Source organism: Corvus moneduloides, chromosome 31 (genome assembly GCF_009650955.1).
Source record: "Corvus moneduloides isolate bCorMon1 chromosome 31, bCorMon1.pri, whole genome shotgun sequence".
NCBI lineage: Eukaryota > Metazoa > Chordata > Aves > Passeriformes > Corvidae > Corvus > Corvus moneduloides.
This window is the reverse complement of record NC_045506.1, coordinates 1,271,244-1,298,390: the sequence shown is the minus strand read 5'-3', so window position 1 is coordinate 1,298,390 and position 27,147 is coordinate 1,271,244. Positions and strand designations below refer to the sequence as shown.

The 27,147-nt window shown below is 72.6% G+C and overlaps 2 protein-coding genes and 1 long non-coding RNA gene across 3 annotated transcripts; 1 reads left to right on the top strand and 2 right to left on the bottom strand.

The window, feature by feature from the left end:
• Positions 1–184: 184 nt before the first annotated feature.
• Positions 185–10,688, top strand: BAG6 (BAG cochaperone 6). The gene is given in 30 exon segments (XM_032094281.1): positions 185–213; positions 316–449; positions 566–683; positions 1,239–1,365; positions 1,367–1,421; positions 1,633–1,686; positions 1,798–1,872; positions 1,986–2,143; positions 2,222–2,351; positions 2,720–2,917; positions 3,343–3,434; positions 3,436–3,587; positions 4,031–4,090; positions 4,278–4,382; positions 5,284–5,393; positions 5,547–5,622; positions 5,968–5,976; positions 6,127–6,158; positions 6,714–6,876; positions 7,227–7,396; positions 7,497–7,550; positions 7,712–7,814; positions 8,005–8,129; positions 8,211–8,372; positions 9,271–9,330; positions 9,434–9,532; positions 9,668–9,775; positions 9,971–10,027; positions 10,030–10,119; positions 10,482–10,688. Coding segments are annotated over 29 exon segments (2,955 nt in total). The 5' UTR covers positions 185–213; positions 316–365; the 3' UTR covers positions 10,611–10,688.
• A 144-nt stretch (positions 10,689–10,832) lies between these two features.
• Positions 10,833–25,962, bottom strand: PRRC2A (proline rich coiled-coil 2A). The gene is made up of 32 exons (XM_032094293.1): positions 25,919–25,962; positions 25,361–25,476; positions 24,677–24,851; positions 24,286–24,388; positions 24,129–24,192; positions 23,818–23,964; positions 22,719–22,828; positions 22,543–22,607; positions 20,859–20,998; positions 20,693–20,777; positions 20,409–20,592; positions 17,880–18,216; positions 17,402–17,610; positions 16,465–16,762; positions 15,993–16,203; positions 15,701–15,845; positions 15,390–15,579; positions 14,763–15,067; positions 14,468–14,614; positions 14,085–14,173; positions 13,572–13,774; positions 13,386–13,525; positions 13,206–13,296; positions 12,853–12,932; positions 12,589–12,771; positions 12,314–12,496; positions 11,798–11,959; positions 11,629–11,708; positions 11,370–11,541; positions 11,238–11,300; positions 11,017–11,159; positions 10,833–10,881 (listed from the first exon to the last, which is right to left on the bottom strand). Exons 2-32 carry the CDS (start codon positions 25,452–25,454, stop codon positions 10,833–10,835), a joined length of 4,647 nt encoding a protein of 1,548 aa, XP_031950184.1. The 5' UTR covers positions 25,455–25,476; positions 25,919–25,962.
• LOC116436863 lies at positions 18,263–20,392 on the bottom strand. Its single transcript, XR_004237091.1, has 8 exons — positions 20,361–20,392; positions 20,038–20,141; positions 19,912–20,005; positions 19,708–19,828; positions 19,159–19,665; positions 18,665–19,073; positions 18,571–18,600; positions 18,263–18,285 (listed from the first exon to the last, which is right to left on the bottom strand). It is a non-coding gene; the product is annotated as an uncharacterized LOC116436863 (long non-coding RNA).
• Positions 25,963–27,147: the final 1,185 nt, after the last annotated feature.

Sequence of the window (27,147 nt, the reverse complement as noted above, 5' to 3'; positions counted from 1 at the left end):
ATGCCGGCGCGGCGGTTCCGCGGCTTTTAACGGCTCCGGTACCGGCGGGAGAGCCCCGGGAGGGGCGCGGAGGGTTCCCGGCGGCGGCGGCGGCGGCGCTGCAGGCGCGCGCGCGGGGCAGCCCCGGCGGGGTCCTGCGCGCGCAGGCGCAGAGCGGAGCAGGCGCTGGGCCGGAGCCGCCGCGGCCGCGTCGGAGCCGCCGCCACCGCCGAGGTGGGGGAGGGGCGGCGGGGGGGGGGCTGAGGGGGCGGGGGGGGGCTCCGGGGGCGGCCCCGCTGTAACGGCCCCCAACCCCCCCCCCCCCCCGCTCCTCAGGGCAGCCCGTCCCCGTCGCCGCGGCCCCCCCGGGCCCCCCCGGCCCCGCCATGGCGGAGGAGCGGCCGGAGGTGCTGCAGGTGCTGGTGAAGACGCTGGACTCGCAGACGCGGAGCTTCGAAGTGGAGCCGGAGGTGAGGGCGGGGAGAGCGCGGAGAGAGATCCCGGTGTGACGACCCCCCCTTCCCCCCCCCCCCCCCCCCGGCCCCGTTCCACCCCCGGTGTGACCCCTCCGGCGCGGCCCCCGCAGATCTCGGTGCGGGAGTTCAAGCAGCGCATCGCGGGCGCCGTGAGCATCGCGGCCGAGAAGCAGCGGCTCATCTACCAGGGCCGCGTCCTGCAGGACGAGCGGCGGCTGCGCGACTACAGTGAGGGGGGGCCCGCCGGGGGGGGGGAAATGGGGCTGGGGGCGTCCCTGGGAACGGGGCTGGGGGCACCCCCGGGGGGAAATGGGGCTGGGGGCGTCCCTGGGAACGGGGCTGGGGGCACCCCCGGGGGGAAATGGGGCTGGGGGCGCCCCTGGGAACGGGGCTGGGGGCACCCCCGGGGGGAAATGGGGCTGGGGGCGCCCCTGGGAATGGGGCTGGGGGCACCCCCGGGGGGAAATGGGGCTGGGGGCGCCCCTGGGAACGGGGCTGGGGGGGCTGGGGGCGCCCCTGGGAACGGGGCTGGGGGGCTGGGGGCACCCCCGGGGGGAAATGGGGCTGGGGGCGCCCCTGGGAACGGGGCTGGGGGGCTGGGGGCACCCCCGGGGGGAGGATGGGGGTGGGAGGGGGAGTTTGGGGGGGCTGGGGGTGCTCCTTGGGGATCATGGAGGGTTCGGGACAGTCCGGGGGGAAGGGGGGGGGGTTCGGGGATTTTTTGGGGGGTGCTGGGTGGGGGTCGCACCCCGCTGACCCCCCCCCGTGTCCTCCCCCCCGCAGATGTGGGGGGCAAGGTGATCCACCTGGTGGAGCGAGCCCCCCCCCAGGCGCAGTCGCCGTCCTCGGGGGGGCCCTCGGGGCTGGGCTCCTCCCCCCCCCCCCCCAGAACGGGGGGGGGCCCGCGGGGGGGGCCCCGACAGGAACGCCAACAGCTACGTCATGGTGGGAACCTTCAACCTGCCGGTGAGGGGGGCCGCGGGGGGGCCGGGGATTTGGGAAAAGTCGGGTCTGGGGGGGGGGTCGTTTTGTGGGGGGGCAGTGGAAGGTCGGGGAGTTTGGGGGGGAGTTTGGGGGGCGGTGGTTTTGGGAGGGGGGGGTAACTGATGAGGGGCTCATTGGGGGAGGGGAGGGTCAGTGGCTTTGGGGGGGGTCAATAATTCGGGGCCCCCCCCAGATCGACGGCTCCTCTGTCGACGTCCACATCAACATGGACCAGGGCCCCGGCCAGGTGGGTCTGGGGGGGGGGTTTGAGGGGTCCAGGCTGTGCCCCCCCCTGCTCCGGGGGTCCCAGGGGGTGTTGGGGGGCCCAGAGTGACCCCCCCGGTGTCCCCCCCCTCAGAGCGAGCCCCGGATGCGGCTGTTGGTGGCCCAGCACATGCTGAGGGACATCCAGGGGGTGCTGGCACAGCTGGAGGTGAGCGAGACCCCAAATCTCCCCCAAAACCCCCCCAAATCCCCTCCCCGTGCCCTCCCCCACCCCAGCGCGCTCCGAGCCCCCCCAAACCCCCCCGTTTCTCCCCCTCCCAGGGCAATGGGGGGGGGTCCCGCTCCCCTGCCCAGGCCGAGGGGCCCCCCCCGGCCCCCCCGGAGACCCCCGGGCCCCCCCCCGAGGAGCAGATGGAGGCGTCGGCGCCCGCGGAGCCCCCGGAGCCCCCCGAGCCCGGCCCGGGCCCCGAGGCCGCCAGGTGAGCGGGGCTTTGGGGGGATTTGGGGTGTCTGGGGGGGCTTCGGGGGTCCCGGCCTCACCCGTGCTCCCCCCGCAGCCCCCCGACGCCGGCGGAGCTGGGGGAGGTGCTGGGGGAGCTGCGGCGCCTGGAGACGCGGCTGGAGCCCTATCGGCAGCGCTATCGCGATATCCTGGGGTCCGCCGCGACAGCCGACTACAACAACAATGTGGGTGGGGGTCCCGGGGGGGTTTTGGGAACGTTTGGGGCGGTTTTGGGGGTTGCAAAGGGCTGGGAGCCGTGAGTGTGTCGGTGTTGCTGTCACGCCGTCAGCGGCGCTATCGCGATACCGGCGGCACTATCGCGATGCGAGGGGCAGCGTGAGCGAGGGAGGGGGGGTGTCTCAGGGGGGCTCGGGGGGGTCTGAAGAGGTTTGGGAGAGGAATTTTGGGGGGTCTGGGGGCGGAATTCGGGGGATTTTCGTGCAACCAAAGCCGCGTTCGGGGGGGGGTTCGGCCCCCCCCCCCCCACCTCAGGGGGGTCCCGGGGGGTCGCGGGGCCCCCCTGACCCCCCCCGTTTCCGCCCCCTTCCCCCAGAGCGAGGGCCGGGAGGAGGCGCAGCGGCTGCTGAACCTGGTGGGGGAGGGGCAGCGGCTGCTGGGCAATGCCCTGGTGGCCCTGTCCGAGCTGCGCTGCAACCTGGGGGGGGCCCCGCCCCGCCCCCTGCACCTCGCCCGGCCCCTCCCCCACTACGGGCCCCCCATGCTGGTGCAGCAGGCGACCATCCCCATCCAGGTGGGGGGACCCCGGAATCGGGGGGTGGGAGCCTTCGGGAGGGGTGGGGGGCTGTGGGTTTTTGGACCCCAAAGTAGGGGGTGGGGGGACCCCCAAAATGAGGGGGGTGAGGGTGTTGGTTGGTGGCGGGGTTTGGAAATAAAGAATGGGGGGGTCTGAAATGGGGAGGGGGAAGCACAAAATGGGGATGGGGGCCCCAGAATGGGGATAGGGACCCCAAAATGGGGATGGGGGCCCCGAAATGGGGATAGGGACCCCAAAATGAGAGTGGGGGTTTCAAAATACAGGATGGAGGAACTCCGAAATAAGAGGGTGGCGGTGTGGGGAGGATCCCCATTTTGGGGGGGGCAGAGGGGACCCTGATCCCCCTCGTTCTGGGTGGCCCCAGGCCGTGGGGCCCCCCCTGACGCCCCCGGCCCCCCCAGATCAACGTGGGCACCACGGTGACGATGGCCGGGAACGGCAGCCCCGCCCCCCCCGCGCCCCCCGGCCCGGCCGAGCTGCCCCCCGGCCCCTCCCCCCCCCACGCCCCCCACCCCCGGGGACCCCCCCGAGGCGCCGCCGCCCCCCCCGGGCCCTCCCCCCGGGGCGCAGCCGGGGCCCCCCCGCGTGATCCGGATCTCGCACCAGAGCGTGGAGCCCGTGGTGATGATGCACATGAACATCCAGGGTGAGTGAGGCCCCCGGGACCCCCGGAATTCCCGCTCAAACCCCCCTAGGGACCCTCTAAAGTACCCCTGGAAACCCCCCAGGACCCCCCAAAAATCTGCCTTAAAATCCCCTCAAGGACCCCCAAAAACTCTCATTAGAATCCTCTTCTGACCCCCCCAAAACTACAAAACCCCCCCTTAAAACGCCCCCAGGACCCCCAAAATTCCCACTGAAAACCTCCCCCATGTCCCCCCATTAAACTCGATCTGGGACCCCCAAACCCCCCCTTAAATCCCCCTGGGACCCCCAGAGCCGCTCTCAGGACCACAAAATCCCCCTGGGACCCCCCCAAACCTCTCCCAGACCCCCAAATCCCTCCCCGGCCGCTCCCAGCCCCAAACTCTTCCCCACCACCCCAAATCCCCCCAGCCCCCCGTGACCCCCCCTCTCTGTGCCCCCCAGATTCGGGCTCTCCCCCCGCGGGGGGCTCAGCTGGGCCCCCCGGCCCCGGGCTGGGCATCGGTGAGTGGGGGAGGGGATTTGGGGGGTTTGGGGGGGGGTCTAGGTTGGGTTTGGGGGGGCTGGGGGCAGTGGGGGTTTGGGTGGGGCAGTGGGTGGGGCAGTGGGCGTGGCCGTGGGCGTGGCAGTGGGTGGGGCAGTGGGCAGTGGGTGGGGCAGTGGGCGTGGCCTGACCCCCCTGTCCCCTCAGGCGGGGTGGGGGTCCAGCTGCCCCCACTGCCCCCCGAGTTCCTGCAGGCCGTGGCCCATCAGATCACCCAGCAGGCCATGGCGGCCGCGGCCTCTGCGGCCACAGGTACCGCTGACCGCTGCTGACCCGGAACTGACCGCTGCTGACCCCTAACCCTGACCCACAACTGACTCATAGCTGACCGCTGCTGACCCCTAACCCTGAGCCACAGCTGACCCATAGCTGACTGCTGCTGACCCCTAACCCTGAGCCACAACTGACTCATAGCTGACCACTGCTGACCCCTAACCCTGAGCCACAGCTGACCCATAGCTGACCGCTGCTGACCCCTAACCCTGACCCACAACTGACTCATAGCTGACCGCTGCTGACCCCTAACCCTGACCCACAACTGACCCATAGCTGACCGCTGCTGACCCCTAACCTTGACCCACAACTGACCCATAGCTGACCACTGCTGACCCCTAACCCTGACCCACAGCTGACCCATAGCTGACCGTTGCTGACCCCTAACCCTGACCCACAACTGACCACTGCTGACCCAGAACTGGCCCGGTGCTGACCCCTAGCACTGACTCGCAGCTGACCAGGAGTAACCCACAAATGATCCCCCACAGCTGACCCACAGCCCGGCCCCGTGGCACTGACCCATGGCCAGAGGCTGCCCCACGAGTCCCCACCTGCCCCCAGCCCCCCAGCCGGGCTCTGCCCCACATGTCCCCAGTGCCCCCAGTGCCCCCAGCATCTGTAGTGTCCCCAGCATCCACAGCCGAGCTTTGCTCCATGAGTCTCCAGCATCCCCAGTGTTCCCAGCGTCCCCAGTGTCCCCAGCGTCCCCAGTGTCCCCAGTGCCCCCAGCATCCCCAGCATCCCCAGTGTCCCCAGTGTCCCCAGCCCTACGTCCGGCCGTGCCCCGCGGCTCTCTGGGAGGCCTCCGCGACACTGGGGGGGTTCTGGGAGGGTCTCTCGGGGGTCTCGTGGCCCCCTGACCCCCCATTGCCCCCAGGCCAGGCCGTGGGCGGGTTCCAGGCCCCCACCCGTGTGGTCATCGCCCGGCCGTCAGCACCGCCCCCGCGCCCCACCCACCCCGGAGCCCCCCAGGCCGGCGCCGGCCCCGTGAGTGGGGGGGGACTGGGGGGGCTCTGGGGGGCACCCAGGGTGGGGAGGGGGGGTCACGGTGGGGAGGGACCCCCGGGGATGGCGATGGGGGATGGGTGAGGAAGGGTCCCGGGTCGGGGTCCCCCCCTGACCCTGCTGACCCCCCCCCAGGCCCCTGGGGGGGCGTCGCTGGCGCAGGTGATCAGCGGCCTGGTGGGGCAGCTCCTGATGCAGCCGCTGGTGCTGGGTGAGACTGGGGGCACTGGGAGGGACTGGGGAGGAACTGGGAGAGGCTGCAGGGAACTGGGGAGGGACTGGGGGGAACTGGGAGAGGCTCAGGGGGACTGGGGAGGAATTGGGAGGGAACCGGGTGGTACTGGGGGGAACCGGGAGGGACTGGGGGGTACTGGGCTGTACTGGAGGGAGCGGGAGGGGCACTGGGAAGGACTGGGGGTTGCTGGGGGTACAAGGGGGGCGGGGGGGGGGGGTCCCAGGTTCCTGTTCGAGGTGGGGGGAGGTCCCTGGGAGGTGTTTCGGGGGTCCCGGGGGAGTCGCAGACCCCCTGACCCCCCCCCTTTCTCTCTCCCCCCAGCCCAGGGCGGTTCCTCAGCCCCCCCTGCGCCTCCCACCCCCAACTCCGCCCCCCCCTCGGGCCAAGCCCCGCCCCCGGCCCCGCCCGGCCCCGCCCCCCCACCCGGGGGGGCTCCGGGGGGTCCCGAGGGCTCGGCCCCGCCCCCGGCCCCGCCCCCAGCCCCACCCACAGCGGGGGGGGGCGGGGCCGAGGCGCAGCAGCGCCCCCTGGCGGGGCTGCTGGGGGGGCTGCTGGGGGCGGGGCCGGCGCCGCTCGTGGGCGTGGCCGTGCCCGGGGGGAGCCCCCTGCTGGAGGGCGTGGCCGAGCTGCTGCAGGTGGGCGGGGCCGCAGAAAGGGGCGGGGCCACGGGGAGGGGGCAGGGGCGGGGTCACAGGGGGCGGGGCACGGGGCTGCTTAATGAGGGGGTGGGGCCTGGGCGGGGGTGAATTAATGATGTGGGAAGGGGGCGGTCCTAAGCATGGAGGGGGCGGGGCTTGTTGCATAAGGGGAGGGGCTCCAAAGGGGCGGGGCCTGTGCTGGACACGCCCCCCCTGACCCCCCCTTTCTCCCCACAGGCTGCCCAGCCTGGCCCCGCCCCCTCGGCCGAGGCCCCGCCCACCTCCGACCTGTCCCCTTCCCCCACCTCTGCCGCCCCTCCCCCCTCCCCACCGCCCCCTCCCCCCCCTCCGCCCCCCGAGGGCGGCCCCGCCCCCCCCGCAGGCCCCGCCCCCGCCGACGGCGGCCCCGCCCCTCCCCCTCCCGGGGAGCCGCTGCCCCCCGAGTTCTTCACCAGCGTCCTGCAGGGCGTGCTCAGCTCCATGCTCGGCCCCCTGGGCGCCCCCCCCAGCGGCCCCCCCGAGAGCATCGCCGCCTTCCTGAGCCGCCTCAGCGGCACCCCCGGCCTGCTCGAGGGCTCCCCGGGGCCCGACGGTGAGAGGGGGGCACGGGGGGGGGGTCCTGGGGGGCGATTGGGGACCCCGGGAGTGCTGCAGGGTGGGTTTAGGGTCCCCAGAACACGGCTCAGGCCAGGGGTCCCCTGTGCAGTGACCAGAAAGAAACGGGAGCCCCAGGGAACGAGAGTTCCGCGGGGGTTCGGGTCTCTCCGGGGTGTTTTAGGTCCCTCCCAGGAGGTTTTGGGTCGTTTTCTGTGGGTTTTGGTTTTGTTTCTGTGGGTTTTGGTTTTCTTTCTGTGGGTTTTGGGTCTTCCCCTGTGGGCTTTGGGGCCCCCTTGGCTGTGCCGGGTTTGGGGGTGCCCCCTGAGCCTTCCCTTTTCCCTGTAGGGTTTTTCGGGGCGCTGCTGGCGCTCATCTGCCAGCACCTGTCCATGGTGGACGTGGTGCTGCTGCTGCACGGGCGCTGCCAGCCCCTGGCCCGGCTGCAGCCGCTGCTGCGCCGCTGCTTCCGCCAGCGCTACCTGGGCGGCCGCGACCCCACCGAGGCCAACGTGCGGGTGAGGGACCCCTGGGACCCCCCGAGCCCCCCCTGAGCCCCCCAGAGCCCCCCCAGGGCCCCCCCAGACCCTGACCGCGCCTTCGTCCCGCCCTCCCCAGGCAGCGACGCACAACCTGATCATGGGGCTGGAGGGGTTCATCCGCGAGAGCTTCGTGAGTGGGGCTGGGGGGTCTGGGGGTGTCGCTGGGAAGGTTGAGGGGGGCTTGGGGGGCACTTACGGGGGGACTCTGAGATGGGGATGAGTTTGGGGTCTGGGGTGGGTTTGGGGGGGGGCCTGGTGGATGCCTCCCCTTCATGTTTCACCCCCCCCCAGGCCGGTGTCCGAGTGGCCGACGGGGTGGACATCACCCGGACCAACGTGGAGTTCCTGCGGGAGCAGTTCAACCGCATCGCGCTGCACGTGCTGCGCTGCACCGGTACCGGGGGTCCCCGGGGGGGGTCCTGGGGGGGATCCTGGGGTCTGCAGGGGCTGGTGGGATCCGTGGGGCAGTCGTGGGGGGCCCTGAGTGCAGCTGCTGGTCGCTGTGGCGGTGGTGAGTGGGTGTGCGGGGGTTGCCGTGGGTCACTGAGGGGTCGGCGGGGGTCACTCCGTCCCTGTCCCCCCAGACGGCTCCTTCGGGCCGCGGCTGCTGGAGCTCTGCAACCGGGGCCTGTTCGAGTGCCTGGCGCTGAACCTGCACTGCCTGCGGGGCGAGCGGGGGGCCCTGGGGGCCCTCATCAGCGACCGCATCGTGAGTGGGACCCCAGACCCGCGGGGGGGGAAGGGGGGCTCAGGGGTCCCTGCTGGCCCTGACCCCCCTGTCCCCCCCCAGCGCCGCCTGTCCGCGGACGTGCCGCCGTCGCTGGTGGGGTGGCTGACGGCCGTGGTGGGGCTGCGGCTGCAGGCGGTGCTCGAGCAGATGCCGGTGACCCCCGAGCAGGTGCTGCCCTATGTGCGGCACCTGGGGGAGCCCCCGGAGCCCCCGCCCCGCCAGGTGAGCACGGGCCACGCCCAAGGGCCACACCCAGACAGGTAACCCCACCCCTGGGCACTGACCCCACCCAAGGGCCACACCCAGACAGGTAACCCCGCCCCTGGACACTGACCCCACCCAAGGGCCACACACAGGTAACCCCGCCCCTGGACACTGACCCCACCCAAGGGCCACACTCAGGTAACCCCGCCCCTGGACACTGACCCCACCCAAGGGCCACACCCAGACAGGTAACCCCACCCCTGGACACTGACCCCACCCAAGGGCCACACCCAGACAGGTAACCCCGCCCCTGGGCACTGACCCCACCCAAGGGCCACACCCAGACAGGTAACCCCGCCCCTGGGCACTGACCCCACCCAAGGGCCACACCCAGACAGGTAACCCCACCCCTGGACACTGACCCCACCCAAGGGCCACACCCAGACAGGTAACCCCGCCCCTGGACACTGACCCCACCCAAGGGCCACACTCTGGTAACCCCGCCCCTGGACACTGACCCCACCCAAGGGCCACACACAGGTAACCCCGCCCCTGGACACTGACCCCACCCAAGGGCCACACACAGGTAACCCCGCCCCTGGGCACTGACCCCACCCAAGGGCCACACCCAGACAGGTAACCCCGCCCCTGGACACTGACCCCACCCAAGGGCCACACCCAGACAGGTAACCCCGCCCCTGGACACTGACCCCACCCAAGGGCCACACCCAGACAGGTAACCCCGCCCCTGGGCACTGACCCCACCCATGGCCCCTCCCCATGGCCACGCCCACACAGGTAACTCCACCCCCAGGTGTGACCCTGCTGAACAGCAGCCCCACCCACTAGACAGGCCCCACCCCTTGGCCCACAAGCCCCACCCCTGGCTAAAGCCCCGCCCCTCTGCCCCGCCCAGCCGCTGCCCGAGGAGCCAATGGAGGTGCAGGAGGCGGAGCCGCCCCCGGACGACGCCCAGGTACGGAGGGGGAGGGGCCTACACCAGGGGCCAGAGCCTCCCACGGAGGGGGCGTGGCCTCCCCGTGCAGGCCCCGCCCCTCACCACCCCTCCCCCACTGCAGTGGGACGGCGCGGGGTCCCCCGCCCCCGCCACCACGGCCGAGGAGGCCCTGCCCCCCCCCGAGAGCGACAGCGAGGCCTGGGCGGCCGCCGTGCCCCCGGTGAGTGGGGGGGACGGGGTTCGGTGACCCCCCCGTGTGCGACCCCCCCCCCGTGTGTGACCGCCAGGAGCGGGTGTGGGTCGGGGGAGGGAGGGCCAGCCCCGTGTGACCCCCCCGTGTCCGTGTCCCCGCCAGGAGTGGGTCCCCATCATCCGCGAGGACGCCCAGCGCCAGCGCAAGGCAAAGCCGCAGCCCCCGCTCAGCGACGCCTACCTGAGCGGGATGCCGGCCAAGCGCCGCAAGGTCAGTGACCGCAGTGACCGCTGGGTGACCTCCGAATGACCATACACCCAGCCCACAGCCCCCCATACTCACACTGACCCCTCTTCAGCCCTGCTGAACACCCCGCTGACCCCGTGAACAATCGTAACGCTGACCACACGCACTGCCCCTGCCCTGACCCCCCAGTGACCCCAGTGACCCCTCTCCCCACCCCAGACGATGCAGGCCGAGCCGCCCCCGCTGCTGCTGGCCGAGGCCGTGTCCAGAGCCGCCCCGCGCCACCGGGCGCCCGGAGCCTCGGGAGCCCCGAGAGCCTCAGCCGGGAGCTGAGCGAGGGGGGGCTGCAGGAGGGGTACAGGCAGCAGGTACAGGGGAATGGGGCTGGGGGCTCGGGGGGTACAGGGGAATGGGGCTGGGGGCTCGGGGGGGTACAGGCAGCAGGTACAGGGGAATGGGGCTGGGGGCTCGGGGGGTACAGGCAGCAGGTACAGGGGAATGGGGCTGGGGGCTCGGGGGGGTACGTGGGCTCTGGGGAATGGGGGGGGGTTCTGTGCCCCCCCCAGAACTGCTGGGCAGAGGGGAGGGAGCTCGTGGAGGGTGGGGGGAGGGGATTGGGGGGTGTTCCTGTGGTGGGGGGGTTCAGAGAGCCCCTGGGTGGGGGCTGGGGGCGGGGCTCGTTGGGGGCGGGGCTCGGGCGCCACCCCCAGCCCCCGCGCCCCTCCCCCAGCTCCAGGCGGACCTGCAGCGCCGGCTGCGCGAGGACCCCGACTTCAGCCCCCGGCGCTTCCCCAACGCCCACCGCGCCTTCGGGGAGCCCCTGCCCCCGCGCGAGCCCCCCCGCGAGCCCCCCCAATAAACGCGGCCCCGCCCCTCGCCACGCCCACCACGGGATGTTGCTGCACCTTTATTCCTCTGCCGGGGCCGTTTGGTTTCATTTTTGTGTTTTTTATCGTTTTCAACGTTTCTTTACCAAAGGAGGGGGAGGGGCCGCGCCCCACGCAAGGAGAGGGGGAGGGGGATTACGTCCGGCCACTCCCCCACCCGCATAAATACCGGGACCCCCCGGGTGGGGGAGGGGTCACTGGGGGCGCTGCGGCTCCGGGGGGGCCCGGGGGGGGCCCCAAGCGCTGGGGGGGCGGCGGGACCCCGGGGGGGGAGGGGCGGCACGGGGGACAGGGGGAGGCAGGGTGGGGGGAGGGGCGGCGGGGGGAGGGGCCGGCGCCCCGGGGGGAGGGGGGGGCTCGGCCGGGCGGGGGCGGGGCCCGCGGTGGGGGGGCGGGGCGAAGGGCCGGGCGGGCGGGGCCAGGAGCCGCCCCAGCGGCAGGAGGGGGAGGGGCGGCGCCGGGGGGGCCCCGAAGTTGACGACGGGCGGGACCGGGGGGGGCTCCACCAGCGGCAGCAGCATCTGGGGGGACACGGGGGGAGGGGGTTACGGGGGGCGGGGCCAGCCCGGGGGGCGGGGCCAGCCCAGGTGTGGCCGTACCTGCTGGAAGCTGCTCTGGCCCTGCCCGTAGAACTCCGAGGGCGGGGTCAGCTCCTGCCGCACCTGCGGGGGCGTGGCCACGTTAGCCCCGCCCAGGCCCCGCCAGCCCCGCCCCCAGCCCCGCCCACTCACCTGCAGCACGGGGGGGTCGGGGCAGTAGGGCCCGTACAGGAACGGGGGCGGGTACAGGACCCCCCCCGCCCCCCCCAGCTTGGCCAGGTCGGGGCCCCCCAGGGCCGGGAAATCCATGAAGGGGCCCTTGAGCGGGGGGAGGGGCAGCCCCGCCCCCGCCACCAGCACCGGCCTGGGGGGACACGGGGGGAGGGCTCAGGGGGGCTCGGGGGGAGCCAGGAACCCCCCAGACCCCCCAGGTGTGCCCCCCCTCAGGTACCTGTACGGGGTCAGCGAGGGCGTCCCTGGCCGGAAGCTGCTGCTGCTGCCGGGGGGGGGCTCCGTGGCTGGGGGGGGCACCTGAGGAACAAGGGGGGGTCAGGTCGGTCCCACCGAGCCCCCCCAGCCCCCCCTCAGGGTGGCCCCCTGGGTAACCCTCACCCCCGTACCTGCCCGGCGGCTGCAGCCCCCCCGTAGCAGAGCTCGGGGAACGGGCGCTGGCTGGGCCCGGGGGGGTCCCCGGGGGGGCCCTTGGACTCCAGGGGCCGATTTGGGGGGGCCTCGGGACCCCCCCCAGGCAGCAGCTCCCAGTCCCGGGGGGCAACGCTGAGCTGGGGGGAAGGAAAGAGACGCAGTGAAACCCTCCCCCAAATCCTGACCCCAAACCCCTCTGTGCCTCCCCCAAACGCCTCTGTGCCTCCTCCAAATCCTGACCCCAAACCCTGACCCCAAATCCCTCTGTGCCTCCCCCAAACCCCTCTGTGCCTCCCCCAAATCCTGACCCCAAACCCTGACCCCAAACCCTGACCCCAAACCCCTCTGTGCCTCCCCCAAACCCCTCTGTGCCTCCCTCAAATCCTGACCCCAAACCCCTCTGTGCCTCCCCCAAACCCTGACCCCAAACCCCTCTGTGCCTGCCCCAAATCCTGACCCAAACCCCTCGGTGCCCCCCCAGCCCCCCTTACCCCGTCTCCCCCCCCGGGGGGGGGCACTCCCTCCTTCTCTCCGCGCTCTCGGGGCCGGGGGTCCCCGTCGGTGCCGTGGGGGGGCCCCCAGACCTCGCCGCCCCCGCCGGGGGGGTTCCGGGCTCGCTGGGAGCGCTCGGTGCCGATGGGGCCCGGGGGGGCCGTGGGGGGGGCCCCGCACAACTGGGGGGGGGGGGGGCAGGGTGTGCGGGGGGGGCTCAGGGTTTACCTGAACCCCCCCCCCCGCCCCCCCCGGGGTTTCGGGGCCCCCGTACCTGGGTGTCCTCGCGGGGGGGGGGCAGGCGGCACCGCGGCTCCGGGGGCCCCTCGGGCAGGGGGGGCCCCCCCGGCTGCGCCCCCCCGGGCGGGTTCGGGGCCAGGCCCCCGTCGGGGGAGCTGCGCTGGCTGCAGGCGGCCGAGTCCCCGCTCAGCTCCACGCCGCTGTCCGAGGGGCTGGGCTGCGGGAGGGCGGGGGTCAGCGGGCTGGGGGATCACACACGGGGGGCGGGGACCCCCCCGCGCCCCCCCCCCGGCCTCACCTCGGGGCTGGCGGCGTCCTCAAACGGGGGGAGGGGCTCGATCCAGGGCTGCCCCGGGGCCAGCGGCTTGGGGGGGGCACCTGGGGGGGCAGGGAACCCCCTGTGACTCCCAGTGCCCCCCAGTAACTCCCAAAGCCCCCTGTTCAATCCCAGTGCCTCCCAGTCCCTTCCCAGTGCCCCCCAATACCTCCCAGTGCCCCCCAGTAAATCCCACACCCCCTATTTAATCCCAGTGCCCCCACTACGCCCTATTTAACCCCAGGGCATCCCAGTCCCTTCCCAGTGCCCCCCAGTACCTCCCAGCACGTCCCAGTGGCCCCTGTCCCTTCTCCCAGTGCTCCCCAGTCCCTTACTGGTGGGCAGGTGGCTCCAGAGGGGGGGGCTCAGCCTCCCCTGCGGCTCCCCCGGCCCATCCTGCTGGGGGTCCCCGAACCCCAGGGGATCCTGGGGGGGTGCAAGGGGGGGTCAGTGGGGGGAGGGGGCAGGGGAGCCCCAAGGACCCCCCAGGCCCCCCTCCCGCCCCTCCCCCTCACCTGATTCTGGGCCCTTTCGCGTCGTTTGGCCAAGAAGCCCCCGAGGCCCGGCCCGGCCCGGGGGGCTCCGGGAGGGCCCAGGGGGGGGGCCCAGGGGGGGCTCAGGGGCTGTGCAGAGAAAAGGGGGCGGTTATGGGGGGCTGGGGGGATCGGGGGGGCACAAGGGGGGCTCGGGGGGGTCCGTACCTGCAGGGGGGGGCAGCCCCGGGGCGGGGGTCCCGGCCTTGGGGCGCAGCTGGGCCAGGGCCCTGCGGATCCCCCCGGGGTCGCTCGGGACCACCCGGTCCAGGCGGAAAACAGCCGAGGGGGCCGGGGGCAGCGCCAGCCCGGGGGGGGCGGTGCCCGAGCCGGGGGGGCCAGGGGGGGCGGGGGGCTCCTCGGTGTTACGGCTGCGGGGGAGGGGCACACGGAGGGTGAGAGACCCCTTCTGAACAACCCCTGAACCTTCAACCCCCCCTTTTATCCCCCCAGGATGCCCCAGAATTCCCCAGGCCCTGCCCAGAACTCAGTCCTGGGTCCCCCAAACCCCCCAGATCCACCCCCCCGGCCCTCTGAGACCCCCCAGGACCCTCAAAACCCCTCCCCCCATTTTACTCCCACAAAACCCCGTTCAGCCCCTCCCCACTGCCCTCCCCCCCATGACCCCCCTAAAACGCTGACCCCCCCCCCCCCCCCCAGGACCCCCCAGCCCCCCCTCACCTGCGGTTTCGGGGCGAGGGCCACCCCCTCTTGTCCCCCCCGCGCCCCCCGCCACCCCCGCGGCCCCCCCCGCTGCGGCCGCCCCCCCCCTTGGGGGGTGTTTTGGGGGGGGCCCCCCGCGCCCCCCCCGGAGCGGCGCTGGCTGGAGAAGCTGCGCTTGGCCAGGCGGGGGGGGGGGGGGGCGGCGGGGGGGGGGGCCCTGCGCGGGGGGGCCGCCGGGCGCGGGCGGGTCCCGCTCGGGGGGGCCCCCCCGGCGCCCCCCCAGGTCGGAGCTCTCCGAGGCCGTCTCCCACTGGTCCGAGTTGTGCTCGGGGGAGCGGGGGGGGCGCCGGGGGGGGGCGGCGGCGGCGCTGGGGGCGGCGGCGGCGCTGGGGGCGGGGGGCGGCGCCGCGGGGGGGCGGGGGGGGCTCCTGGCGCAGGCGGCGGAACCGGGGGGGTTTGTCCTGCTGCTGCCCCCGCCCGTGCCGGCGCCGCCGGGGCGGCCGCTCCGAGCCCCCGCCCCCGCGGGGGGGCTGCGCCGGGGCCGGCGGCTGCGGGGGGGGGGTCCTGCGCCGGGGGGGGGCTCCAGGCCGGGGGGGGGCGGCCCCCCCCGCGCCCCCGCCGGGACGGGACCCCCCGGGGGGTGAAGACGCGGCCGCGGGGGGCGCGGGGGGGCAGCCCCGGGGGGGGGGCGGCGGCGGCGGCGGCGGCGCGGGGGGGCCGCGGGGGGGTCTCGCCGCCCCCCGTGTCGGAGCTCTCGGAGCCGCGCTGCCGCCGCCGGGGGGGCTCCTCCTCGTACTCCGAGCCCTCGCTGCGCGGCTCCGAGCCCGGCGGCGCGGGGGGGGGCCGCGGGGGGGGCGCCGCCGGGGGGGCCCGCGGGCGGGGGGGGCTCCCCGGCCGGGCCGCGGAAGCCACGGAACTCGCGGGGGGGGCGGCCCCGGGCCCCCCCCGCCCCGGCCGCGCCCCCCGTAGGCCCCCCGGAAGCCGCGGCCCCGCGCGAAGAACTCCCCGCGCCCCCCCCGCGGTCGCCCCCGCGGCCCCCCCGCGCCCCCCCCGCGCTCCAGGGCGGGGTCGCGGCAGCGGCGGCGCGAGGGGGACCCCGCCCCCGCCCCCCCCGGCGGCGCCCCCGGGTCCTTGGCCGCGGGGGAGGGGGCGGCCGCGGGCTTGGCCTTGGGGGGCTTCGGGGAGTCCTTGGCGGGGGGGGGCTCCTCGCCCGCCGCCCCCTCCTCCTTCGGGGGGGGCTTCTTGATGGGCCCCGCGCGCCGCGGGGGGGGGGCCCTTCTCGGCGGGCTCCTCGGGGGGGGCCGCGCGGCGGGGGGGGGGCGCCGGGCCGGGGTCCCCAGCGGGTCTCGGTGCGAGACCCCCCCCGCGGGGCCTTGTGCGGGTCGGGGGGGGCGCGGGGGGGGCGCTCGGGCCGGCGCTGGCCCCCCCCGTCCTCCTTGGGGGGCCCCCCCAGCGCCGCCCCCCCTTCCTCCTTCAGGGCTTTCTGGGGGGGCGGCGCCTTCTTGGGGGGCTCCTGGAAGACGGGCGGGCGGGGGGCGGCGGCGCCGGGGGGGGGGCGGCGGCTCCGGGGGGGCCCCGTCGGGGGCGAGGGGGGGCTCCGGGGGGCGCGGGGGAGGCGCGGCCGGGGGCAGGGCCCAGGGCCGGGGGGGCGCAGGGGGGTCCTCGGCGGGGGGGGGCGGGAAGCGGGGCAGGGGGGGGCCCCCTCCGTTCTCGAAAGGGGGGTAGGCGTAGGGAGGGGGCGCGCCGGGGTCCCGCAGGCGGACCGGGGGGGTCTCACTCCTGGGGGAACAAGGGGGGAGAGAGAGTCAGTGGGGCTGAGACCACCAAAACGCCCCCCCAGACCTGCCCTGATCCCCCCCCCAAAACTTCCCGGCCCCCCCTCGCTTACCGCAGCCTCCCCACGCCCCCCCCCAGCCCCCCACTCACCGCAGCCCCTTGTCGTCGTCGCCGGCGGGGGGGCGCAGGGGCGAGGGCAGCCCCCGCGGCTCGGGGGGGGCTGTGAAGGCGTCGCCCCCCCAGGAGGGTTTGGGGTCCCCCGGGGGGGTCCCGCGGTCCCGCAGCGGGGGGGCCGCGGGCGAGCGGTCGAAGGGCTCCGAGCCCGAGCCCCCGCTGTCCGAGCGCTCCCGCGGCAGCAGCCCTGGGGAGGGGGGACACGGGGTGAGACCCCCCCAGCACCCCCTCAGTGGGGCGAGATCCCCCAGACCTACCCCGTGTGCCTCAGACCCTCCCCAAAATCCCTCCTGTCGGGATCGCACACCCCTAACGCTTCATAGGGTCAAACTCCCCGCAAACGCCCTCCCCTCCAAACCCACCCCATGTGCTCGAGACCCCCCAGAACCGTCCCACGAGGCTGAGACCCCCCAGGCCCAGCTCCCCCACCCCCGGGACCCCCCCTTACCAGAGGGGTGCACGCCGGGGGGGTAGAAGTCGACGGGGGCGGCGCGGGGGGGCAGCAGCCGAGGGTCCACGTAGGGCGGCAGCATCACCCAGCGGGGGTCGAAGCCGAGCTGGGGCAGCGCCGGGGGCCGGCCCAGGGCCCCGAACAGCTTGGGGGGGCCGGGGGGGGCCGGGGGGGCCGCGCCGGGGGGGGGCACCCCCGCCCCCAGAGCCCCCAGCGCCGGCGGGGCCGCAGGGGGGGCCGCGGGGGGGCCGTGCTGCTGCTGCTGCCACTGCTGCTGCTGCTTGAGGAGCTGCTCCTGCGGGCACGGGGGGTCAGGGGGGCCGGGCTGGGGCACGGCCTGAGCCCCCCGGGGACCCCCGGATTGGGGCACGGTCTGAGCCCCCCCCCGGGACCCCCGGATTGGGGCACGGTCTGAGCCCCCCGGGGACCCCCGGATTGGGGCACGGTCTGAGCCCCCCCCCCCCGGGACCCCCGGATTGGGGCACGGTCTGAGCCCCCCCCCCCGGGACCCCCGGATTGGGGCACGGTCTGAGCCCCCCCCCCCCGGGACCCCCGGATTGGGGCACGGTCTGTGCCCCCCCCCCCGGGACCCCCGGATTGGGGCACGGTCTGAGCCCCCCCCCCTAGAGACCAACCCCTGGATAGGGGCACAACCAAGCCCAAAATCACCCAGATTGGGGGGTGGCACAACCTGGTTCAAAACCCTGAAGTTTGGGGACCCAACTTCCCCCCCCTAAAAGGGGGGGCAAAGCCCACCCCAAAAACCCCTGAATTGCAGGCAAACCCCACCCCCCAAAGACCTCAAGCCAGGGGCACAGCCCACCCTCCTGAGACCCCCACGCTTGGGGGGTGTCTCCACTCCCAGCCCCGCTACGCGGCCCCCTCCCCAATTCCCGGCCCCCCAGAGCCCCCCCTGTTCCCAGAGCCCCCCCACCTGCTGCTGGCGCTGGAACCGGGGGGGCAGCGACTTCTGGTACTTGGGGTACGCAGGGGGCTGGGCCGGGGGGGGCTGGCGTGGGGGGGCCGCCCCCCCCTCCCCTTTAGGGTCCCCCTTGGGGGGCGCAGCGGCAGCCGGAGGGGCCGGGGGGGGTGGCGGCGGCTCCTCGGGGGGCTCAGGGGGCACCTCGGGGAGAGGCGGCTCTGCTGGGGGCACAGAGAGGGGTCAGGGGGTCCCTGTGTGCCCCACCCCACTGTGAGGCACCCCCAGACCCCCCCCCCCCACACACCCTCCACAGCCCCACAGACCCCCAGCCCTACTGTGGGGCACCCCTAAACCCTCCCACACACCCCCCCAGACCCCACAGCCCCGCTACAGGGCTGTCCCAGAACCAAGATCCCCCCAAAAGCCCCCCAAACTCCCTCCAGAGGCCACCGGCGGTTCGGGGGTCCCACCCCTCAGCCCCCCGCCCCACCTGCGGCCCCGGGGGCTCCCCCGCTGCTCTCGGGCTCCTCCCGCGGCTCTGGCGGCTCCGGGGCGGCCTCAGGGGGGGCGGGCGGGGGCTCAGGGGGGCCCGGGGGGGCCTCGGCGGTGCCGGAGGGGGGCCCCGGGGGGGTCCCCGCGGGCGGGCGGCGCTCGGGGGGGGCCCCGAAGCGCTCATCCAGGCGCTTGAGCTTCTCGGCGCAGGCGGCGCGGCGCTGCTCGGCCATGCGGCGCTCCTCGGCCTCGCGGCGCCGCCGCGCCCGCGCCACCGCCTGCGACAGCTCGGCACAGCTCTGCCGGCGGCGCCGCCGCCACGCCTCGTCCTCGTCCTGCGGGCACAACACCTGCGTGACACACCTGGGACAGCTGCACGCACCTGTGTGACACCTGTGTGACACCTACGGCCGCCCACCGACACCTGTGTGACACCTGTGACACCTACAACCGCTACAGACACCTGTGTGACACTTACAGCCATCACGGATACCAGTCTACACCTGTACGACACTTACAGGCACCACACGCACCTGTGTGACACCTGTGGGACACTGGCAGCCACCCACCGACACCTGTGTGGCATCTGTGGAACACTTACAACCCCTACAGACACCTGTATGACACCTGTGTGACACCTACAGCCACCCAGCGGCATCCGTGTGCCACCTGCGTGACACCTATGACACCTACAGCCACTACAGACACCTGTGTGACCCCTACAGCCACCCACCGGCATCTGTGTGACATCTGTGTGACACCTGTGTGACACCTGCGTGACACCTACAGCCACCCACCGGCATCTGTGTGACACCTGTGTGACACCTGTGTGACACCTACAGCCACTTACCGGCATCTGTGTGACACCTGTGTGACACCCGTGACATCTACAGCCACCCACTGACACCTGTGTGACACCTACGGACACCTGCGTGACACTTACAGGCACCCACCGACACCTGTGTGGCCCCTGCGTAACACAGCCACTACAGACACCTGCGTGACACCTGTGCGACACCTACAGCCACCCACCACCGTATGTGTGACATCTGTGTGACACCTGTGACACCTACAACCACTACAAACACCTGCGTGACACCTACAGCCACCCGTTAACACCTGTGCGACACCCACGACACCTGAACGATGTTTACAGCCAGCCAACGACACCTGTGTGACACCTGTGTGACACCTGTGTGACACAGCCACTACAGACACCTGTGTGACACCTGTGTGACACCTGTGTGACACAGCCACTACAGACACCTGTGTGACACCTGTGTAACACTTACAGCCACTACAGACGCCTGTGTGACACCTCCATGACACCTCTGCGACGCACTGACATGCACGTATCAGACCTGCACACACCTCTGCTGCACCTGAACACAGCTGGGAAGTCCTAAATGCACCTGCCTCGCACCTCTGCCACAGCTGGACACACCTGGATGCACCTCTGTCACGTCTAGGTACACTACAGACGCCCCCGTCACCCTTGAATACAAGTCTGCCACATCCACGTCACACCTGAGCACACCTGTGTCGCACCTGTACGTACCTACATCACACCTGAGCACACCTGTGTCGCGCCTGTACGTACCTACGTCACTCTGGAATATGCCTGAGCACACCTGCATCACATCTGTATGCACCAGGGCACACCTGTGCCACACCTGGATGTACCCGTCACACCTGAGCACACCTGTGCCACACCTGTACGTACCTACATCACACCTGAGCACGCCTGTCACACCTGAGCACACCTGTACGTACCTACATCACACCTGTGTCACGCCTGTACGTACCTACATCACGCCTGACCACACCTGGACATGCCTGTGTCACACCTGTATGTACCTACATCACACCTGAGCATGCCTGTCACACCTGAGCACACCTGTACGTACCTACATCACACCTGAGCATGCCTGTCACACCTGAGCACACCTGTACGTACCTACATCACACCTGAACCTACCTGTGTCACACCTGAGCGCACCTGTACGTACCTACATCACACCTGAACCTACCTGTGTCACACCTGAGCACACCTGTACGTACCTACATCACACCTGAGCATGCCTGTGTCACACCTGAGCACACCTGTACGTACCTACATCACACCTGTGTCACGCCTGTACGTACCCACGTCACACCTGAGCACACCTGAACACGCCTGTGCCACACCTGTACGTACCTACATCACACCTGAGCATGCCTGTGTCACACCTGAGCACACCTGTACGTACCTACATCACACCTGAACCTACTTGTGTCACGCCTGAGCACACCTGTACGTACCTACATCACACCTGAGCACACCTGTACGTACCTACATCACACCCGAACCTACCTGTGTCACACCTGAGCACACCTGTACGTACCTACATCACACCAGAACCTACCTGTGTCACGCCTGAGCACACCTGTACGTACCTACATCACACCTGTGTCACGCCTGTATGTACCCACGTCACACCTGAGCACACCTGTGCCCCACCTGTCCCCCCCGTCCCCCCCAGCTCACCGGGAGCTCGTTGGGCGTGGCCCAGCTGCCGCGGTTGGGGGGAGGCGGCGGGGGCGGGGCCCGCGCGGGCGGGGCCGGGGGGGGCGGCGGCTCCTTGGGCCCCTCCGGGGGGGACTTGGGGGGCGGCGGCTCCTCCCTGGGGGGGGGCGGTGCCTCGGGGGGGGCCGGAGGCTCGTTCTCCTTCCTGGGGGGACACGGGGGGGGTTAGGGAGGAGCTTGGGGTGCCCCACAGCGGTTATGGGGGCGCTGGGGGGGCTGCCCCCCATTTGGGGGGGGGTCCGCACCCCTCCTCGTCCTCGTCCTCGTCCCGCCCGTCCTCCTCATCGCTGAACTTGAGCTTCTCGCTGTAATCGACCTCCTCGTGCGCTCCTGGGGGGGGGTGGGGAAAATGTGGGTGGGGGTCCCACAGCACCCCCAGAGCCCCCCCCCAGAGCCCCCCGGCCCCGTTACCGGCCCAGCCCTCGTCGTTCTCCTGGTCCAGCTCATCGAACTCCCGCAGCTCGTCCTGGCGCAGGACGGGGGGCCGGGACGGGGGCGACCCCCCCCGGGGTGGGGCCGCGGCCCCACGGGGACCCCCCGGCCGCGGGAACCTGCGGGGACCCCAAAACCCCGGGGTTACGGTGGGGCGGGTCTGGGGTCACACCAGAAGGACTGGGGGGGGGGGTTGAGGTCCCCCACAAAGCGGGAACTGGGGGGACGGAGAAGGTTTGGGGTCACCTCAGTGAAAGGGATTGGGGAGGAGAGGGGGATTCAGGGGTTTGGGAACTCCGCAAGGGTTTTGGGGGGTTCAGGGTCCCTCTCAATGTGGGGATTGTGGGGAAATGAGGTTTTGGGGTTCCCCCGATGGACAAAGATAGGGGGAACAAAAAAAGGGAATTTTACATTTCCCAAAAACTGACGGAATTTCAAGGGTTTGGTGGGAAACGGCGGTCAGGGCTTTGGGGCAAGGTAGGGGGGGGGATGGGGGTCCAGAGAATCAGAGTGGGGTAAACCCCAAATGAGGGAACTGCACGGAGGAAGGGCTCCGAGTTTGGGGTGTTGAGGGGGTTTGGGGGTCTCAGGGGAGTTTGGAGTCTCAGGGGGGTTTGGGGTCTCAGGGAGGGTTTGGGGTCTCAGGGAGGGTTTGGGGTCACAGGGGGGTTTGGGGTTGCAGGAAGGGTTTGGGGTCTCAGGGAGGGTTTGGGGTCACAGGGGGGTTTGGGGTCTCAGGGAGGGTTTGGGGTCTCAGGGGGGTTTGGGGTTGCACGGAAGGTTTGGGGTTGCAGGGAGGGTTTGGGGTCACAGGGGGGTTTGGGGTTGCAGGGAGGGTTTGGGGTCGCAGGGAGGTTTGGGGTTGCAGGGAGGGTTTGGGGTCACAGGGGGGTTTGGGGTTGCAGGGAGGGTTTGGGGTCACAGGGGGGTTTGGGGTTGCAGGGAGGGTTTGGGGTTGCAGGGAGGGTTTGGGGTCACAGGGGGGTTTGGGGTCGCAGGGAGGGTTTGGGGTCTCAGGGGGGTTTGAGGTGTCGGGGGTTTGGGGTCTCAGGAGGGTTTGGGGTCTCAGGGGGGTTTGGGGTCGCAGGGAGGATTTGGGGTTGCAGGGAGGGTTTAGGGTCGCAGGGAGGATTTGGGGTTGCAGGGAGGGTTTAGGGTTGCAGAGAGGGTTTGGGGTCTCAGGGGGGTTTGGGGTCGCAGGGGGGTTTGGGGTTGCAGGGAGGGTTTGGGGTTGCAGGGAGGGTTTGGGGTCACAGGGGGGTTTGGGGTCGCAGGGAGGGTTTGGAGTCTCAGGGGGGTTTGAGGTGTCGGGGGTTTGGGGTCTCAGGAGGGTTTGGGGTCTCAGGGGGGTTTGAGGTGTCGGGGGTTTGGGGTCTCAGGAGGGTTTGGGGTCTCAGGGGGGTTTGGGGTCGCAGGGAGGATTTGGGGTTGCAGGGAGGGTTTAGGGTCGCAGGGAGGATTTGGGGTTGCAGGGAGGGTTTAGGGTTGCAGAGAGGGTTTGGGGTCTCAGGGGGGTTTGGGGTCGCAGGGGGGTTTGGGGTTGCAGGGAGGGTTTAGGGCTGCAGGGAGGGTTTGGGGTCGCAGAGAGGGTTTGGGTCGCAGGGAGGGTTTGGGGTCTCAGGAACGTTTGGGGTCTCACTGGGGTTTGGGAACCAGCGCTCACCTCTGTGCGTCGGGACTGCGGAAGGGCCCGTAGGGCGGCGGGAAGGGCAGGTACGGGGGGTACATCTGGGGGGGGGAGGGACACCCCAAAATCAATGGGGAGCCCCCCCCGGGCCAGGGCACAGCCCCTGGGGTTTAGGGGGGGGTTTAGGGGAGGGGGCAGCCTCGGTTACTCACAAAGGGTGGCATCACCCCCCGGTACGGGGGGAAGTGGGGGGGCCCGGGGGGGGCTCCCCCCCCCTCGGCCGGCGGCTCCTCGGCCCCGCGCCCCTCCCGCCAGCTGCCGCCTGCGGGGCACGGAGCGGTCAGCGGGGCACGGGGGGCCGGGGGGGCTCCCAGGATATGGGGCAGGGTCCCAATGGGGTGCAGGGGGGGCTTGAGGGGCACTGGGGCGTCCCCAAGGAGCAGGGGAGGATCTCAGGGGTTCTCAAGAGGGGTCAGGGGTGTCCAAGGGGACCCAGAAGAGTTCCGGGAGAAGCTGGGGGTGTCTGGGGGGTCCCAGAGGGGTTCCAGGGGGAGCTGGGGGTGTCCAGGGGATCCCAGAGGAGTTCTGGGGGGGCCAGGGCTGTCCAAGGGGACCCAGAAGAGTTCCAGGAGGAGCTGGGGGTGTCTGGGGGGGTCCCAGAGGGGTTCCACGGGAGCTGGGGGTGTCCAGGGGGTCCCAGAGGAGTCCCAGGGGGAGCTGGGGGTGCCCGGGGGGTCCCAGAGGAGTTCTGGGGGGGGCCAGGGGTGTCCGGGGGGGTTCCAGAGGGGTTCCAGGGGGAGCTGAGGGTGTCCGGGGGGTCCCAGAGGAATTCCAGGGGGAGCTGGGGGTGTCTGGGGGGTCCCAGAGGGGTTCCAGGGGGAGCTGGGGGTGTCCGGGGGGGCCCAGAGGAGTTCCAGGGGGAGCTGGGGGTGTCCGGGGGGCCCCAGAGGAGTTCCAGGGGGAGCTGGGGGTGTCCAGAGGGCCCCAGAGGGGTTCCAGGGGGAGCTGGGGGTGTCCAGGGGGTCCCAGGGGGAGCTGGGGGTGTCCGGGGGGTCCCAGAGGGGTTCCAGGGGGAGCTGGGGGTGTCCAGGGGGTCCCAGAGGGGTCAGGAGTGGCTGGGGGGGGTTGAAAAACCAGTGGGGGGGACACTGGGAGTTCCTGGGGGTCGCAGAGCTCTGGGGGGGTAGGGAAAGGATTTGGGGGGGGGTCAGGGCGATCTGGGGGGGTCCAGCAGGTCTCAATGGGGAGCAGGGGTACTGGAGGGGTTGGGAGCCCCCCAAGGGGTCCCGGGGAGGGGGGGGGATCACTCACCGTGGGGGCGGGGGCTCGGTGCGCGCCCACCCGACGCGTCGGCAGCGCCCCCCCGCTCGCGGCCGCCCCTCCCCCGCTCGGCGGCCGCCCCCAAACTGGGGAACTCCTCCCGTGAGAACCGGCCCGGGAGGGGCGGGGCCCTGGCACCTGGGGGGCACGGGGGGGGTCAGGGGGGCCCCGAAACCGGGGTTGGGGGGGGCACGGAGCTCCCCTGCGGCCAGGGGTGCCCCCCCAAACCCTGGTGAGGGGTCAGGGAAGGCCCCCGATGTCTGGGGGGGGGTCCCGGGGGGGGTCGGGGGTCTGTCTCTCACCATCGGCGGGGGAACCGCTGGCCTGCGCCCAGGACTTTGCCGCGCTTGGCGGCGGGGGGGGGTTCTGCGGGGACAGCGGGGTCACAACGGGGACTCGTGGGGGGGCGGGGGGGTTTCAGAGGGTCACAGGGAAGCGTGGGGGCGCAGGGGGTCTCACCTCGGGGGTCCCCGGGGTCCGTGTCCCCCCGGTGCCGCTCGCAGGCGGCTGCGAATCCGGCGGTGACGGCGACTGCGGCGGGGGAGGGGCGGAGGGCTCGGAACTGGCGGGGTGGGGGGGGGTGGGTCAGGGCGGCTTTGGTGGGGGGCAGGACCCACAGGTCCCCCCCAGGACCCCCAGACACCCCAAAGACCTCCAGACCACCCCACGCCCGGTGCCTCCCCGCCCGCAGAGTGCGAAGGGCTCGCTCTGGCCGGTCCATCCTGGAGTCCCCCCAGCACCCCCAGACTCCCCCAGGACCCTCCCCACCGACGGGGTCAGGGGGTGCCGCCCCGGCTGCCCCATCCCGCGGCACCCCCGGGCCCCCCCTCGCCCCCCAGGGGGTCCCCACCTGCGGGGGTCGGGGGGGTCGCTGCGGCTGGCCCATCCCGAGCCGTCGCGGGGCACCAGGGCCACGTTGGGGTCGTTCCCTTTGTTCTCGGCCTTCAGGCTCGGCAGGTGCGCGGGGGGGGGCATGCGCCGGGTGGGCACCTTGCCCAGGCTCTGCAGCCCATGGCGGGGGGCGCCTGGGGGGGGGGCAGCGCGTGTGACCCCCCCCAAACGGCCCCCGGGACCCCCGAACTCCGCTGAGACCCCCGAACCGCCCTCACACCTCGTCCAGGCTCTACAGCCCACGGTGGGGGTCTCACACGGGGGAACCCCTGACCCCCCCACCAAACTCGGCTGCGGGGGGGTCCCACAGCCCCACCCCGGACTCCTCAGCCCCCCCAGACCCAGCTATGGGGGGGCCACTCATGAAGACCCCTCAACCCCCCAAACGCGCCTGCGGGAGGGTCCCGCACCCCCCCGAACCCCTCCCAAGCCTTCCAATCCCCCCCCGGCCGCTCAGGGGTACCCCCTCCCCCCACTTCGGGACCCCTCCTCCCTCCCTGAGGCCCCCCCAAGGAACGGGGACCCCTGAACCCCCACCCGCCGCTGGCGCCGAGGGGGACCCGCGAGAAGCCCCCCGAACGCCGCCTGGGGGTCCCCCCCCGGTGCGCGCCCCCCGCCCTGTCCCGGGGTGCCCGGGCCGTACCGGCGGCGCGGGGGGGCTCGAGCGGCCGCCCCCGGTAGCTCTCACTGAGGCTCAGGCAGTTGTAGCGCCGGCCCCGCGCAGCCCGATCGCTCATGGCGCCGCATCGGCCGCGGGACCTGCGGGGGCACCGGGGGGGTCACACCGGACACCGGCACCGCACGGGCCGGGGTGGGGACACGCGGAACGGGGGGGCTCGGGCCCCGCCAGGCCCGCGGAAAGGGGGGGGGGTCACAGGCCGCGGCCCCCCCCCCCGGAGAAGCGAGGACACCGGAGGGGCGGGGGGGTCACGGAGCCCCACAGACCGCCCCCCCCATGCCCCCTGACCCCGAGCGGACCCCGCCCCCCCGTTAACTGGACCCCCCCCGGCCCCGCCCCCTCCCGTTACCTGGGCCGGGGGTGGGGGATAGGACCCGGTGTGGGGGGAGGGGAGGGTGTGAGGGGGGGGCCTCGCCGTTCCAAGATGGCGGCGGTGCCGGCGCAGCCGCGGCCCGGGCGGGGGGTGGGTCCGGATCGCGCCCCCCCCCGCGCGCCGCCGCGCCCCTCCCCGCCCGTACCCACCTGTCCGCCCCGGGCGGGCTCCGCGGCGGCGGCCGCGCGCTCGGGGGCCGCGGGCGGGGCGGGCGGGCGCCGGATGGCGGCGGATTCCGCTGCCCCCCCCCTCCCTCCGACACGGCCCGCGGGGCCTCCGCGCATGCGCCGCGCGCCTCGGGCCCCGCCGCGCGGGGGGCGGGGCCGCCGCGGGACGCTCCGCCATTGGCTGCGGGCTCCGCGCGGGCGAGACCATTGCGGGGGGCAGGACGGGGGGAGGGCGGGGAAAACGGGCCGCGCTCGCGCCCTGCGCGCCGCCCCCCAAGCTCAAGGGGGCGCCCCCGCCCGCGCAGTGGAGCAGCCCGGGACGCGCCCCCAGCCCCGGCGGTGACGTCATTTCGCGCCGCCGTAGCGGTGCCGGTGTCGCTACAGCGCCCCCCGGCGGCGCGAAGGGCCCGGCGCCGCTCGTTCCCATGGCAACGGGAGCCACGCCCCCGGCGGGGGGAACTGGGGACACTGGGAGGGACTGGGCAGCACCGGGGGCAGCCCAGACACCCGGGTTCCCCCTCGGCTGCCGCTGGGGGTGGGGAGATTCCCCCCAGAAATCCCCCCGGGGGGGTGGGGGAAGCCCCGCCCCTCCCCCAGCCCCTCCCCCCACCCCCAGTGACAAACCCCAGGCGCGAAATTCTGCCCAAATTCCACTTTATTGCGACTTTCCACAATAAATTACACAAGGAGTCAATAAGTTACCGGCCCCGCCCCAACCTAGCGGTTCTTGGGCTGTGGGTGTGCCATAAATACATAAAAACGTATAAAAAAGTCAATACGACGTACAAAAGACTGAAAAAATCCGTAACTTACATATTAATCCATAAATAGTGCAATAAATAAGATTTCAGCTTTTCTCCGCCCGTTCACTCCGGGCTTGCTGATCTCAGGTTCCGACTGACCCCCAGCCCCGTCCACCCCCGGCTGACCCCACCCATCCCTCGCTCTGCTCCTGCTGATCCCAGTTCCACCCCTCTGTGCCTGCTCTGGTCCTCATCCATCAATCCCATCCATCGATCCTCATCCATCAATCCTCATCCATCAATCCCCGATCCGTCAATCCTCATCCATCAATCCCCGATCCATCAATCCCCATCCATCAATCCTCATCCATCAATCCCCATCCATCAATCCTCATCCATCAATCCTCATCCATCAATCCCCGATCCATCAATCCCCATCCATCAATCCCAATCCATTAATTCCCATCC

Bases quoted from the DNA above. Each gene is read 5' to 3' on its own strand.
- PRRC2A (XM_032094293.1), bottom strand. From the start codon at position 25,454: ATGAGCGATCGGGCTGCGCGGGGCCGGCGCTACAACTGCCTGAGCCTC. The intron at 16,763-17,401 runs GTGGGGGGGCTC...CCGTGCCCGCAG, and splicing joins GGTTCCAGCGCCAGCAGCAG to GAGCAGCTCCTCAAGCAGCA. The intron at 12,772-12,852 runs GTGAGGCCGGGG...GCCCTCCCGCAG, and splicing joins AGGACGCCGCCAGCCCCGAG to CCCAGCCCCTCGGACAGCGG.